Source organism: Panulirus ornatus, chromosome 35 (genome assembly GCF_036320965.1).
Source record: "Panulirus ornatus isolate Po-2019 chromosome 35, ASM3632096v1, whole genome shotgun sequence".
Taxonomy (NCBI): domain Eukaryota; kingdom Metazoa; phylum Arthropoda; class Malacostraca; order Decapoda; family Palinuridae; genus Panulirus; species Panulirus ornatus.
In genome coordinates, this window is record NC_092258.1 from 18,305,497 (window position 1) to 18,321,869 (window position 16,373).

The 16,373-nt window shown below is 39.2% G+C and overlaps 1 protein-coding gene across 1 annotated transcript in view; it reads left to right on the plus strand.

Moving 5' to 3' along the window:
• LOC139760192 (potassium channel subfamily K member 1-like) overlaps window positions 1–15,517 on the plus strand; it is a 598,280-nt gene extending 582,763 nt beyond the window's left edge. Inside the window, exons 5-6 of the mRNA XM_071683127.1 lie at window positions 12,695–12,864; window positions 14,198–15,517. Coding sequence (XP_071539228.1) covers window positions 12,695–12,864; window positions 14,198–14,320 — 293 coding nt within the window. The 3' untranslated portion in view covers window positions 14,321–15,517. The remainder of the gene's footprint in view (window positions 1–12,694; window positions 12,865–14,197) is intronic.
• The last annotated feature ends 856 nt before the right edge of the window (window positions 15,518–16,373 follow it).

Consider the following 16,373-nt stretch of genomic DNA (forward strand, 5'->3'; position numbering starts at 1 on the left):
CCTATACTGAACTGATGACGAACCATAATCTGTGTTCTCTATACAGAACTGATACACCATGAATTGTGGTCTCTATACTAAACTGATGACGGACCAAAATATGTGGTCTCTGTACTGAACTGATGACGGACCATAACCTATGCTCTCTATAATGAACTGATGACGTACCATGATCTGTGCTCTCTATACTGAACTGATGACGGACCATGATCCGTGGTCTTTATACTGAACTGATGACGGACCATGATCGGTGCTCTCTATACTGAAGTGATGACGGACCATAATCTCTGCTCTCAATACTGAACTGATGACAGACCATTATATGTGTTCTCTATACTGAAGTGATGACGGACCATAACCTGTGCTCCCTAAACTAAACTTCAGACGGACCATGATCTGTGGTATCTATACAAAACTGATAACGGACCATGATTTGTGCTTTATAATGAACTGATGGTGGACCAGGCTCTGTGCTCTCTATAGTGAGCTAATGATGGAACATAACCTGTGCTCTCTATATCTGAACTGATGACGGACCATGATCTGTGCTCTTTATGCTGAACTGATGACGGACCATGATCTCTGCTCTCTATACTAAACTGATGACGGACCATGATCTGTGCTCTCTATACTGAACTGATGACGGACCATGATCTCTGGTCTCTATACTAAACTGATGACGGACCATGATATGTGCTCTCTATACTGAACTGATGACGGACCATAATCGATGGTCTCTATACTGTACTGATGACGAATCATGATCTGTGGTCTCTATACTGAAGTGATGACGTACCATGATCTGTACTCTCTACAATAAACTGATGAGGGACCATAACCTATGCTCTCTATATTGAACTGATAACGGACCATGATCTGTGGTCTCTATACTGAACTGATGACGGACCATGATCTATGATCTCTATATTGAACTGATGACGGACTATAACTTGTGCTCCATATACTGAACTGACGACGGACCATAATCTGTGGTCTCTATACTGAACTGATGATAAACCATGATCTGTGCTCTCTATACCCTACTGATGACGGACCATAATCTGTGGTCTCTATACTGAACTGATGATAAACCATGATCTGTGCTCGCTCGCTATACTGAACTGATGACGAACCATAACCTCGGCTCTATACTGATCTGTTGAAGGACCATGATCTGTGTTCTCTATACTGAACTGATGACGGGCCATAACTTGTGCCCTATACTGAACTGGTGACGGCCCATGATCTGTGCTCTCTATACTGAACTGATGACGGACCATAACCTCGGCTCTCTATACTGAACTGTTGAAGGACCATGATCTGTGCTCTGTATAATAAACTGATGATGGACCATACACTCTTCTCCCTGTACTGAACTGATGACGGACCATCATCTGTGCTCTCTATTATGAACTGATGACGGACCATGATCTGTACCCTCTATACCCTACTGATGACGAACCATGATCGGTGATCTCTACTAAAGACGGACCATAATGTGTGCTCGCTATACTGAACTGATGACGGATCATGATCTGTGCTCTCTATACTGAATTGATGATGGACCATAACCTGTGCCCTATGCTGAACTGATGTCGGACCATGATCTGTGCTCTCTATACTACACTGATGACGTACCATGATCTGGACTCTCTATACTGAACTGATGACGGACCATGATCTGAGCTATCTATACTAACCATATGACGGACCATGATTTGTGCTCTTTATGCTGAACTAATGAAGAACCATAACCTCTGCTCTCTATAATGAACTGATGACGGACCATGATCTGTGTTCTCTATACTGAACTGGTGACGGACATAACCTGTGCTCCCTATATTTAGCTAATGACGGACCATGATCGGTGCTCTCTATACTAAACTGATGACGGACCATGATCTGGACTCTCTATACGGTACTGATGACGGCCCATGATCTGTGCTCTTTATACTGAACTGACGAACCATAACTTGTGCTCTCTATATTGAACTGATGACGGACCATGATTTTTGCTGTCTATACTGAACTAATGACCATACCCTGTGCTCTCTAAACTGAACTCCTTAACGGACCATGATCTATGGTTTCTATACTAAACTGATGACGGACCATGATCTGAGCTCACTACACTGAATTGATGACGAACCATGATCTGTGGTCTCTATACTGAACTGATGACGGACAAAAACCTATGCTCTCTATATAGACTGAACTGATAATAGACCATTATCTGTGGTTTATATACTGTAATGATGACGGACTAAAGCCTATGCTATCTAAACTGAACTGATGACGGACCATGATCCGTGGTCTCTATATTGAACTGATGACGGATCATATGTGCTCTCTGTGCTGAACTGATGACGGACCATGATCTGTGGTCTCTATACTGAACTGATGAGGGTACCATAGTCTGTGCTCTCTATCTGAACTGATGACAGACCATAACCTATGCTCTCTATACTGAACTGATGACGGACCATGATCTGTGGTCTCTATACTGAACTGATGAAGGACCATGATCTGTGCTCTCTATACTGAACTGATGACGGACCATAACCTGTGCTCTTTATACTGAACTGATGTCGGACCATGATCTGTGCTCTCTATACTAAACTGATGACGGACCATAACCTGTTCTCTCTATACTGGACTGATGACGGTCCATGAACTGTGCTTTCTATACTGAACTGATGTCGGACCATGATCTCTGCTCTCTATACTTTACTGATGACGGACCATAATCTGTGCTCTCTACTGAAGACAGACCATGATCTGTGCTCTATATACTGAACTGATGACGGACCATGATCTGTGCTCTATATACTGAAATGATGACGGACCATGACCTATGGTCTCTATACTAAAGTGATGACGAGCCGTAACCTGTGCTCTCTATACTGAACAGATGACGAACCACGATCTCCTCTCTATATACCTAACTGATGACGGACCATGATCTTTGCTCTCTATACTGAACTGATGACGGAACATGATCTCTGCTCTCTACCGAAGACGGACCATAGCCTGTTGTCTTTATACTGAACTGATGACGAGCCATAACCTGTTCTCTCTATACTGGAATGATGACAGACCATGATCTGTGCTGTCTATAATGAACTGATGTCGGACCATGATCTGTGCTCTCTACTGAAGATGGACCATAAACTATTCTCTCTATACTGAACTGATGACATACCATGATCTGTGGTCTCTATATTGAACTGATGACAGATCATAACCTATGCTCTCTATACTGAACTGATGACAGCCCATACCCTATGCTCTCTATACTGATATAATGACTGACCATGCTCTGTGCTCTCTACACTGAAGTGATGAAGGACCATAACCTGTGCTCTCTATACTGATATAATGATGGACCATGATCTGTGCTCTCTTTACTATACTGATGACAAACCAGGATCTGTGCTCTCTATACTGAACTCATGATGGACCATAATCTTTGCTCTCTATTCTCAACTGATGACGGACCATGATCTGTGGTCTCTAAACTGATCTGATGACGGACCATGATCTATGCCAACTATACTGACCTGAAAACGTACTATGATTTGTGGTCTTTATACTTAACTGATGACGAAACATATGTGGTCTTTATACTGGACTGATAAAGGACTATGATCTCTGCTCCCTATACTAAACTGATGACGGACCATGATCTCTGCTTTCTATACTGACCTGATGACAGACCATGATCTCTGCTCTCTATACTGCACTGATGATGGACCATAACCTGTTCTCTCTATACTGGCTGATGACGGACCATGATCTGTGCACTCTATACTGAACTGATGACGATCATGATCTTTGCCTTCTATATTTGACTGATGACGGACCATAGTCTGTGCTCTCTACTGAAGACGGACCATAACCTGTACTCTATACTGAACTGATGACGTACCATGATCTGTCACTATACTGAACTGATGATAGACCATAACCTATGCTCTCTATACTGAAATGATGACGGACCATGATCTGTCTCTATACTGAACTGATTACGGGACATGATCTGCGCTCGCTATGCTAAAATGATGACGGACCATGATACCGAACTGAAAACGGACTATAACCTATGCTCTCTATACTGAACTGATGACGGATCATGATCTGTGGTCTCTATACTGATCTGATGACGGACCATTATATGTGGTATCTATACTAAACTTATAACGGACCAAAACCTATGCTTTCTATACTGAACTGATGACGGACCACGATCTGTGCTCTCTATACTGTACTGATGACGGACCAAAACCTATGCTCTCTATACGAAATGATGACTGACCATGAATTGTACTCTCTATACTGAACTAATGGCGGACAATGATCTGTGCGCTCTATACTGAACTGATGACGGACCATGATCGGTGCTTTCTATACTGAACTGATGACGTACAATGATCTGTGCTCCCTATACTAAACTGATGACGAACCATATCCTATGCTCTCTATATTGAACTGATAACGGACCATGAGCTGTGGCCTCTATACTGAACTGATGACGGACCATGATCTGTGATCTCTATATTGAACTGATGAAGGACCATAACCTGAGCTCTCTATAATGAACTGATGATGGACCATAATCTGTGGTCTCTATACTGAACTGATGACGGACCATAACCTGTGCTCTCTATACTGAACAGATGTCGGGCCATGTTCATTGCTCCCTATACTAAACTGATGGCGGACCATAACCTGTGCTCTCTATACTGAACAGATGTCGGGCCATGATCATTGTTCTCTATACTAAACTGATGACGGACCATAACCTGTTCTCTCTATAATGAACTGATGATGGACCATGATCTGTGCCCTCTATACTTAACTGATAACGGACCATGATCTGTGCTCTCTACTGAAGACCGACCCTAATCTGTGCTCTCTATACTGAACTGATGAAAGACCATGATCTGTGCTCTCTATACTGACCTGATGACGGACCATAACCTGTGCCCTATACTGAACACATTTCGGACCATGATCTGTGCTCTCTATACGAAACTGATGACGGACCATGATCTGGACTCTCTGTACTGAAGTGATGACGGACCATGATCTGTGCTCTCTATACTGAACTGATGAAGGACCATGATCTGTGCTCTTTATACTGAACTGATGAAGAACCATAACCTGTGCTCTCTATAATGAATTGATGATGGACCATAATCTGTGGTCTCTATACTGAACTGATGACGGACCATGATCTGTGCTCTCTATACTGAACTGATGACGGACCATGATCTGGACTCTCTATACTGAAGTGATGACGGACCATGATCTGTGGTCTCTATACCGAACTGATGACGGACCATGATCTGTGGTCTCTATACTGAACGAATGACGGACCACAACCTGTGCTCTCTATACTGAACTGATGACGGACCACAATCTGTGCTCTCTATACTGAATTGATGACGTATCATGATCTGTGCTTTCTATACTGAAATGATGATGGACCATGATCTGCACTCTCTATATGGAATTGATGACGCACCATGATCTCTGCTCTATACTAAACTAATAACGGACCCTGATCTGTGGTCTCTATACTGAACTGATGACGGACCATGATCTGTAGTCTCTATACTGAACGAATGACGGACCATAACCTGTGCTCTCTATATTGAACTGATGACGGGCCATGATCTGTGCTCCCTATACTGAACTGATGATGGACCATGATCTGTGCTCTCTATACTGAACTGATGGAGGACCATGATCTGTGCTTTCTAGACTGAGCTGATGACGGACCATGATCTGTGCTCTCTGCACTTAATGATGGAATATGATCTGTTCTCCCTATACTGAACTGATGACGGACCATAATCAGTGTTCTCTATACAGAAATTTTAACGGACCATAATCTGTGCTCTCTATACTGAACTGATGACGGACCATGATCTGTGCTCTCTGTACCAAACTGATGACGGACCATGATCTGTGCTCTCTATACTAATCTGATGACAGACCATGATCTGTTGTCTCTATACTGAACTGAAGACGTACCATGATCTGTGCTCTCTATACTAAACTGATGAAGTACCATGATCTGGACCCTCTGTACTGAACTGATGACGGACCATGATCTGTGGTCTCTACTGAAGACGGACCATGACCTGTACTCTCTACACTGAACTGATGTCATATCATGATCTGTGGTCTATATACTAAACTGATGACGGACCATAGCCTGTGCCTTCTATACTGAACTGATGACGGACCATGATCTGTGCTCTCTATACTGAACTGATGACAGACCATGATCTGTGCTCTCTATACTGAACTGATGATGGGCCATAACCTACAACCAACCATGGATGCAATATAACCTACAACCAACCATGGCTGCAATATAACCTACAACCTACCATGGCTGCAATATAACCTACAACCAACCATGGCTGCAATATAACCTACAACCAACCATGGCTGCAATATAACCTACAACCAACCATGGCTGCAATATAACCTACAACCAACCATGGCTGCAATATAACCTACAACCTACCATGGCTGCAATATAACCTACAACCAACCATGGCTGCAATATAACCTACAACCAACCATGGCTGCAATATAGCCTACAACCTACCATGGCTGCAATATAACCTACAACCAACCATGGCTGCAATATAACCTACAACCAACCATGGCTGCAATACAACCTACAACCTACCATGGCTGCAATATAACCTACAACCAACCATGGCTGCAATATAACCTACAACCAACCATGGCTGCAATATAACCTACAACCAACCATGGCTGCAATATAACCTACAACCAACCATGGCTGCAATATAACCTACAACCTACCATGGCTGCAATATAACCTACAACCAACCATGGCTGCAATATAACCCACAACCAACCATGGCTGCAATATAACCTACAACCTACCATGGCTGCAATATAACCTACAACCAACCATGGCTGCAATATAACCTACAACCAACCATGGCTGCAATATAACCTACAACCAACCATGGCTGCAATATAACCTACAACCAACCATGGCTGCAATATAACCTACAACCAACCATGGCTGCAATATAACCTACAACCAACCATGGCTGCAATATAACCTACAACCTACCATGGCTGCAATATAACCTACAACCAACCATGGCTGCAATATAACCTACAACCAACCATGGCTGCAATATAACCTACAACCTACCATGGCTGCAATATAACCTACAACCAACCATGGCTGCAATATAACCTACAACCAACCATGGCTGCAATATAACCTACAACCTACCATGGCTGCAATATAACCTACAACCAACCATGGCTGCAATATAACCTACAACCAACCATGGCTGCAATATAACCTACAACCAACCATGGCTGCAAGATCATTAATGTATATGTAATAAGATTATTAATGTATTTGTAATAAGATTATCAATGTATTTGTAATAAGATTATTAATGTATTTGTAATAGATTATTAATGTATTTGTAATAAGATTATCAATGTATTTGTAATAGATTATTAATGTATTTGTAATAAGATTATTAATGTATTTGTAATAAGATTATTAATGTATTTGTAATAAGATTATTAATGTATTTGTAATAAGACTATTAATGTATTTGTAATAAGATTATTAATGTATTTGTAATAAGATTATTAATGTATTTGTAATAAAATTGTTAATGTATTTGTAATAAGATTATCAATGTATTTGTAATAAGATTATTAATGTATTTGTAGTAAGAAAATTAATGTATTTGTAATAAGATTATCAATGTATTTGTAATAGATTATTAATGTATTTGTAATAAGATTATTAATGTATTTGTAATAAGATTATTAATGTATTTGTAATAAGATTATTAATGTATTTGTAATAAGATTATTAATGTATTTGTAATAAGATTATTAATGTATTTGTAATAAGATTATTAATGTATTTGTAATAATATCATTAATGTATTTGTGATAAGATTATTAATGTATTTCTAGAGTATTTTCAGGGGCAATTAGATTAATTTTTCCTTTGTATGCAAATTGGGTTGAAAAATTTGCCAATGCATCATGCACTCCCCTTCTGACTTAATCTTAAGGTACAATATGATTCACTTTCCAGTGATTCACTTAATCATAAGGTACAATATGATTCACTCTTCAGTGATTAACCTAATCTTAAGGTAAAACATGCTTCACTCTCTGGTGATTCACTTAATCTTAAGGTACAACATGATTCACTCTCCAGTGATTCACCTAATCTTAAGGTACAACATGCTTCACTCTCTGGTGATTCACTTAACCTTAAGGTACAACATGATTCACTCTCTAGTGATTCACTTAATCTTGAGGTACAACATGCTTCACTCTCTGGTGATTCACTTAATCTTAAGGTACAATATGATTCACTTTCCATTGATTCACTTAACCTTAAGGTACAACATGATTCACTCTCCAGTGATTCACTTAATCTTAAGGTACAACATGCTTAACTCTCTGGTGATTCACTTAATCTTAAGGTACAATATGAATCACTTTCCATTGATTCAATTATGTTGTATTTCCTAGGAATGCAACCCCAACATTATGCAGAGACCAGGTGTACTGTACAAGGTTAGGAAAATGTGATAAGAAAGTGGGGAGCAGGAGAAAATGGAATAGGGAAGTGAAAATAAGGAGGGATGAGAGAAAAGGAAGACATTAGAAATGGTAGAGGAGTGTAAGCAATGGGTAGAATAGAAAAGTAGTTGGTGAAAATGGGGAGGGAAAGTAAGATAAGTTGGGAACTGAGAGTAGAAGCAAAAGGCAACAGTAGATGACTAAGGTAATAGTAGAATGGTTGGGTACAGGTAGTGAAAGTAAACAAGAAGGGGAATTGCAGAGGGGTAGAGGGTGTCTAACAGGGGTAGGAGTATGGGACTGGAACTCCCTCTCCCCCCTCTTGTATTCAGTTTCTAAGAGATGAAACAAAAGGAGCCAAGTGGGTAGTGTTCATCCTCCTGGATGGCTCAGGCTGGGATGCCTGAATGTGTTTGAATGTAATAAGATGAAAGGAAAGGAGAGATAGGTATCATGTTTAAGGAAAGGAGGATGGCTGTTCTTGCTGTAAGTGAAACAAACCTCAAGGATAAAGTTTAAAAAATAATTTGGAAATGTCTCAGGGGAAAAGACAGGGGTTGGTGAGAGGACAAGAGCTAAGGAAGGAGTAGCACTACTCCTGAAGCAGTTTTGGAAGTGTATTAAGAATGAAAGTGGATAAGAGATGGATGATTTTTGGTACTTATGCACCTGGCCATGAGAAGTAAGTGTTTTGGGAGCAGCTGAGTGAGTATGTCAGCAGCTTTGATGCGAGAGACCAGATAGAAGTGGTGATTTGAATGTGAAAGTGAGTAAAGTGGCAGTTGAAAGTATATTTGGGGAATGGGTATTCAGTAAACCGAATTAAAATGGTAAGCTGCTCGTGGAGTTGTGCTGAAAAAGTGATGGTAATTGGGAATACCTGGTCTGAAAAGCAGAAAACAGGCAAGGTTACATATGTGAGTAGGAAAAATGGCTAGATGGCATTATTGAACTACATATAATTGATAGCCATGGGCATGCAAAAGAAACCTTTGGATGTGTAAGTGCTGAGAGGGGCAGCTGGTGGGATGTCTAGTCATTATCTTGTGGAGGTGTAGTGAGATAAGGTGGTGAAAGTAAGTGAGCTTGGAAAAGAGATGTGTGTGAAGAAATACCAGAAGAGAGTAAATGTAGAATGGTAGAAGGTGAAAGTAAATGAATCTATGGATTGAGTAAGAAATGGAAGGTACTTAAGGAAGCGCTGTGAAAGAAGTGTGTGGCATGTAAATAGTGGGAGGTAGTCAAGTTAGAAAGGGTAGTGAGTGGTGGGATGATGAAGTAAAGTTGGTAATGAAAGAGAAAACAGAGATCAATGGATGGTAGACAGAGAAGGAGACCAAAAGACTGAGAGATGTACAAAAGAAAAGAGAAGGAGGTTAAGAGAAAGTGCAGGGGTCAAAAGAAAAAGGTCAAATGAGAGTTGAGGTATGGAAGTATCAGCAAACTTCAGGGAAGAATAGGATATTTTATAATGGGATTAATAGTTTGAGAAATTCAAGAGAACAAATGGGAATATCAGCTAAGGGAGCAAATGGGGAAATTGCACCAGGTAGTGATGAGATGAGAAAGAGGTGGAGTGAGCATTTTGAAGAATTGTTGAATATAATGTGGCAGATGAATGTGTTGGGTCAGGTGGTTATGTGAATGAGAGAGTCAGGGAAAGTGATTTCGTTAACAATGATGTGCAGCAATGTGGCTGGGGTGGATGATAATGCAGTTGAATTCATCAAGAAAGGGGGTAACTTTGTTTTTGATTGGTTAGTTAGAATTTTTCATTGTATGTGTGAATCATGGAAAGATGCCTAGACACTGGCAGAATGCATGTAGAAAACCATTGCATAAAGGTAAGGGGGACAAAGGCAAGTGTTCAAATTACAGAGGTATAAGTTTGTTGAGTGTAGCCATTAAGTTGTATGGCAGTGTGATGATTGAGAGTGTAAAGGCATGTATAGAACATCACACTGGGAAGGAACAATGTGGTTTCAGGAGTGGTAGAGGATGTGTGGGTCAGGTGCTTGTTTTGAAGCTTTGAATAATATATATGAAAAATACTTAAGAGAGCAGAAGGATTAGTATATGGCATTTATGGACCTTGAGAAAGCATACGATAGGATTGATAGAGATGCCTTGTGGAAGGTCTTATTAGAAACATTGAAATTTTTCTCTCTGTAAAATATATACAATTAGAAAAAGAGGAGAGTGAGTACAGCTACTGAATATTAGTGTGTGGCAGGGGTTTGTGATGTCACCACGGCAGTTTAATTTGTTTATGGATGAGTTGGTAAGAAAGGTAAATGCAAGGGTCTTGGAGAGATAGGCATATATATAGGAGGTTATCGGGCCTGGGAAGTGGGTTAGTTGTTGTTTGCTAATTAGATTGTATTAGTAGCAGATTAAAGTGAGAAACTGCAGAAATCAGTGTCTGTGTTTCAGAAACTGTGTGAAAGGATGATATTGAAAGTGAATTTGAATAAAAGCAAGAGGGCAGAGGAAGGAACAGGTAAGTTGGTGTGTGAGTTTGAAGGAAGAAAATTTAGAAGTGGAGTGTTTTAGATACCTTAGAGTGGACATGGCAGCGAATGGAATCATGGAAATGGAAGTGAGTCATGATAGGTGTAGGGGCAAAGGTTCTAGGAGAATTTAGGAATGTACAGCAGGAAGATCGTTATCTGGAAGGGTGAAAATGGGTACGTTTGAAGGTATAGTAGTCCAAAAGATGTCACATGGATGTGAGGTAGGGGTTGTAGATGATGATGAGTGAAGGAGGGTGGATGTGTTGGAAATGAAATGTCTAAGGAGAATATGTAGTGTGAGGTGGTGTAATCAAGAAGTAAAAGGGTAGGAGAGAGGTGTGGTAATAAGTAGAGTGAGGTTGAGAGAGCAAAAAAGAGTGTGCTGAAATGGTTTGGACTTGTGGAGAGAATGAGTGAGGAAGGGTTGACAAAGGATATACAGTATGTGTCAGAAGCAGAGGAGAGGAGAAGGGGAAGACCAAATGGGAGATGGAAGGATGAGGTGATGTATGTCTTGAGTGGTTGGGGGCCTGGACATGCAGAAGAGTGAAAGGTATGTACAGGAAAGAGTGAATTGGAACAATGTGGCATACAAATGGTGACATGCTGTCAATGGAGTGAACCAGGGCATATGAAGCCATCAGGGGAAACCACAGAAAGTTCTATGGGGCCCTGGTTGTGTATAGGGAATGGTGGTTTCAGTGCATCACGCATGCCAGCTAGAGAATGAATGTGAGCAAATACAACCTTTCTTCATCTGTTCCTGCTGCTATTTCACAATATAACCTTGAGCAGACAGAGTCTAGTAACATCTGAAAAAAGATATGCAGAGGGCAGTAAAAGAATATCTAGAGATGTAGTTGAAAACATGGATAGAGGAAGAATGTGAAGATTAGATTATGAGAGAAAGCATGGGAGGATTGTAAGAGACAAAACTGAGGGCCTTACAGGAAGGAAGAGTAGGAGAGAAGATGGAAAAAGTGAGTATGAGACACAAGAAAATAATAAAAGGAGGGTAAGCAAGAGAGATAAAAAAAAAAAGCTAAAATGCAGGGTCAGGACATTTGAAACAGTAAATTGGAAGGAAAAGAGAAGGATGGAGGGAATCAAGAAAAGAAAATGAGAAAAGGACAAATCAATAAAAACTGGATGGGGAAGTGAGACAGTGAGATGGAAAGATGAGTTGTGATGCAGAAGGTGTAAGAGTAATTGAGTAGAATGAAAGAGAATGAAGGTTAGTGAAAGGGTGAGAATGAGAAAAAGAGGAATACAGATAAAAAGTGAGGGGGGGGGGGAAGAAGGTACAGTGATAGAAAACTGAAGAGATGAAAGGATGATGAAATATTAAAGAATCTTGGAGATAAACAAGGTAGTAAGACTGAAAACAGTCATCATTAGAACGTTGCTTTTATATGATTGAAGAAAAAGGGACTAATGACAACAAGGACTTATGAATATAGATATCATGATAATGTAATTCTCCACCTTTGAGAAGAATTCCTGTAATGTATTAAAGATAATATAGCAATTTCTGAGAGTTAATTGTATTGCAGGTTATTTGTTGTTGGGATTGACTCTTGTCATGCTTCTGCTACACCTTTACAATGACATACCTCAACTAAATCTGGGGCTCTTCCTCTTACGTGGCTCTGATACTGCTCCTGGAGATCCTGAGCGTATGAGACTTAGTGGCACAGGTGCTGTTGCACCAAAATACACTCAAGTAAGTACAGAAATTTCAAAGGATAATTCAATATACCCTTTCACTTTACATGCAACATGCTCCTCTAGCACTGAGAAAGTATGCTGACATTCATTAATGCTATGTTATTAAAATCATGTCATAATACCATCTTTGATGCCCATTCCCTCAAAAGCTCCCATCAAGGGGATGGCCACAGCAAAAGTCTTCACTTATTCCTGTCCTTACCTTCCTCCCTCACATACACCATTCCACACATTCTCCTCCCATTCCTCTCTTCCAGTACCTTCCAATCTGTTTACCGATGCCACAAGTGGTCTTCCTCTCACACCAACCCCTTTGATTACACCATCATAAACTCTCCTTGTAAACTCCCCCTGTTTAATCCTTTCCACATGCCCAAACCACCTCAAAGTATTACATTTCACCCAATCTGCCACTCCACAATTCATTCCCTATGCATTTTCTGCTATAATTTTCACATACCTATATCATAGGTTTTGAGGCACCTTCTAAATATCAAATGAAAATGTTCCTATTTGTTTAAAGTTATTGAATTGTTTTGTCATGTTATTGTTTTGTCAACATGTTAACAGTAAATCTAAGATAAAATCTGTTTAAAATCCTTGAATGTATAATTAGGGAATATATCAGGGTTGATATTTTACCTTGCATGCACATCTGTAATTTTCCCAATAAGGTTTAAACTATATATATAGCAATATTGTGTTTCAAAATAATTTAGCACATAAATATCATCACCTTTCTCATTCCTATAGATAATTGAAAGATGACATCCCCTCTACACAATATTGCAAACCAACTAACTCTAGGAGTATTTAATTAATCAAATTATTTAGATCACTTAAATGGTATTATCTTAATTGATTGTTTTTTTAAAAAAGAGAATAAAGTATTAAGACATTCATAATTCATATACTTGTTCAAGAGATTTCGACAATAATATTCTATGGTGTTGATGATAAACACAGTACTGTTTCATGTGGTAGCCAACATGTGTGATTGCTAGTTCCATATTATTATCATAGAAAATTCAAACACTTAAAGTTATACATATCCATGAAATTGCACATGTGTATACAGGCACACCAACTAGATATAAAGAACTAGGTGGGCATCCTTGATGATACACTGTGAGAAAGAGGCCATTCACTTCATTTTCTTTGAGAAAATAAACACACCATAATAATGACTTTCATCTGTGATTTTGATAAAATTGGATATTTCCAATGCAGTTCTCATCATTGTAAGAGTATAGGAAAAGGTAATTCTTTTGAATTCTTGAAAAAATTCTTATGATTTAGCTTATATATATAGCTTTCATGTTTCACAGCACAATGATCAGCCTGTCCGCCAGAATGTGAAGGTGGTCTCCAGGCCTGTTGATTCTCCAAGCCCTGAGGAAGACACCACTCCCGTCCATGCACAGATGCCACCCATTATACCAGCAAACTAGTGAAATGCATAGTTTCCTAAATCTCATGCAACTCAAGTAACTTAGCTCTTCTTTACCAACATTGAATATGCTGTAATAAAAGTCCTTGGCATCTGTTGCTACTCAGAAAGAAACCATTTCTCACAGACCAGATTTGTTCTCATATAAACATAGAGTTAGTACTGCAGTTATGCAGCTTTTACATCTTAGTTATCATACAACACATATGAAGTATGTATGGTAATCTGCAGCTGAAGAAAACCAAAAATCTGATTATTCTTTCATTTTGCTTCCGTAATGTAATAAGAATTTGTAAATGAACAGGTGTGTAAAAATGACAAAAGGAGGCCAGTGAATGAACTGTTAGTCTGTTGCTTAAACACATACGCTAGAAATTTTAAGGCATTCAGTGAATGATTAATTCCAAGATAGATCTCCATCTACTGAGCTGTGGGCATCTAAAAGAAAATCACTTAAAAAATTACATCTAAATTCATTAACCTTTCTGCATTACACTGAATAGCCAAGAATTATCTCTTAATGATTGAAAATTAAAACAAAATGCTGATAGAACATCTTTGAACAACATCTGTAAATATTCCAGTTGGAAATAATTTATAGCATCATATTGTGGTAGGGCCTTAAATCAGAAATGCAAATCACATAACTCTAAGTAATTCATCATCAGTATTATAGTTTGGTGGTACACTGGAGAATCAGTGTTGTGTGAAAAATATCCTATCAATACTAAATGGTATACTGTGAAATAGAGTAGATTAATGTATTTGTACGTGTTTGTCTTTGTCTAAAAAAGAACTTCATTTTGTCAGTAAAGGAAACCCTATCAGTTGTGCAAGTTTTGAATATACACATGGGATCTGTATTAGATAGTGATTCTTATGAAATGGTAGTAGCATAAACTTTCTCATTAATATTTTCCACAAATGTTTGTCAGGCTGTCCTTGTTGTGTATGTGCAGTTGATTGAAAAAGTCTTAAGTATTTCCTGTAAATATTCTGAGAGGAGATTTGAAACTACAGCTTAAGTAAGTAAAAATGACTTTTTTGTCACACATGTTTAGTATTTACAATTTCAATATCCAAATGTTCATATTCATGTAAGTGCTGTAGTTATAATCTCTGAAAAGTTTCCAAACAGGGAAATTATTTACCTTGAATTTGTATTATCATGTTGTATTAATGATTAACATGTAAGCAAGTATGAACTTTCCTTCATGTTCCTGAAATTTTACTTACATTGGAGAGTACCAAGACTTTCTTTTCAAGAAGTGCCTCTTTGGTGTCCTTTATTTTATGAGTATTTTTCATTACTCTCCCTACACATCAACCAACACAGACATTACAGTATTTTAGGCAGCTATCTTGAAAGAAAATGTATATACTAAAGAAAGATCAAGCAGTATATATAGAAATGATAACCACAGTAAAAGAACATGCACATTAAGGGTGAGGTATACTGCTTAACAATATCAACATATATAGAGTTGTGCGGAGGAGGGTGGATGTGCTGGAAATGAGATGCTTGAGGACAAAATGTGGTATGAGGTGGTTTGATCGAGTAAGTAATAATAGGGTAAGAGAGATGTGTGGTAATAAAAAGAGTGTGGTTGAGAGAGCAGAAGAGGGTGTTTTGAAATGGTTTGGTCACATGGACAGAATGAGTGAGGAAAGATTGACAAAGAGGATATATGTGTCAGAGGTGGAGAGAACGAGGAGAAGTGGGAGACCAAATTGGAGGTGGAAAGATGGAGTAAAAAAGATTTTGAGTGATCGGGGCCCGAACATGCAAGTGGGTGAAAGGCGTGCAAGGAATAGAGTGAATTGGAACGATGTGGTATACCAGGGTCGACGTGCTGTCAATGGATTGAACAAGGGCATGTGAAGCATCTGGGGTAAACCATGGAAAGTTGTGTGGGGCCTGGATATGGAAAGGGAACTGTGGTTTCAGTGCATTATTACATGACAGCTAGAGACTGAGTGTGAACGAATGTGGCCTTTGCTGCCTTGTCCTAGCACTACCTCGCGCACATGAGGGGGGGAAGGGGTTGTTATTT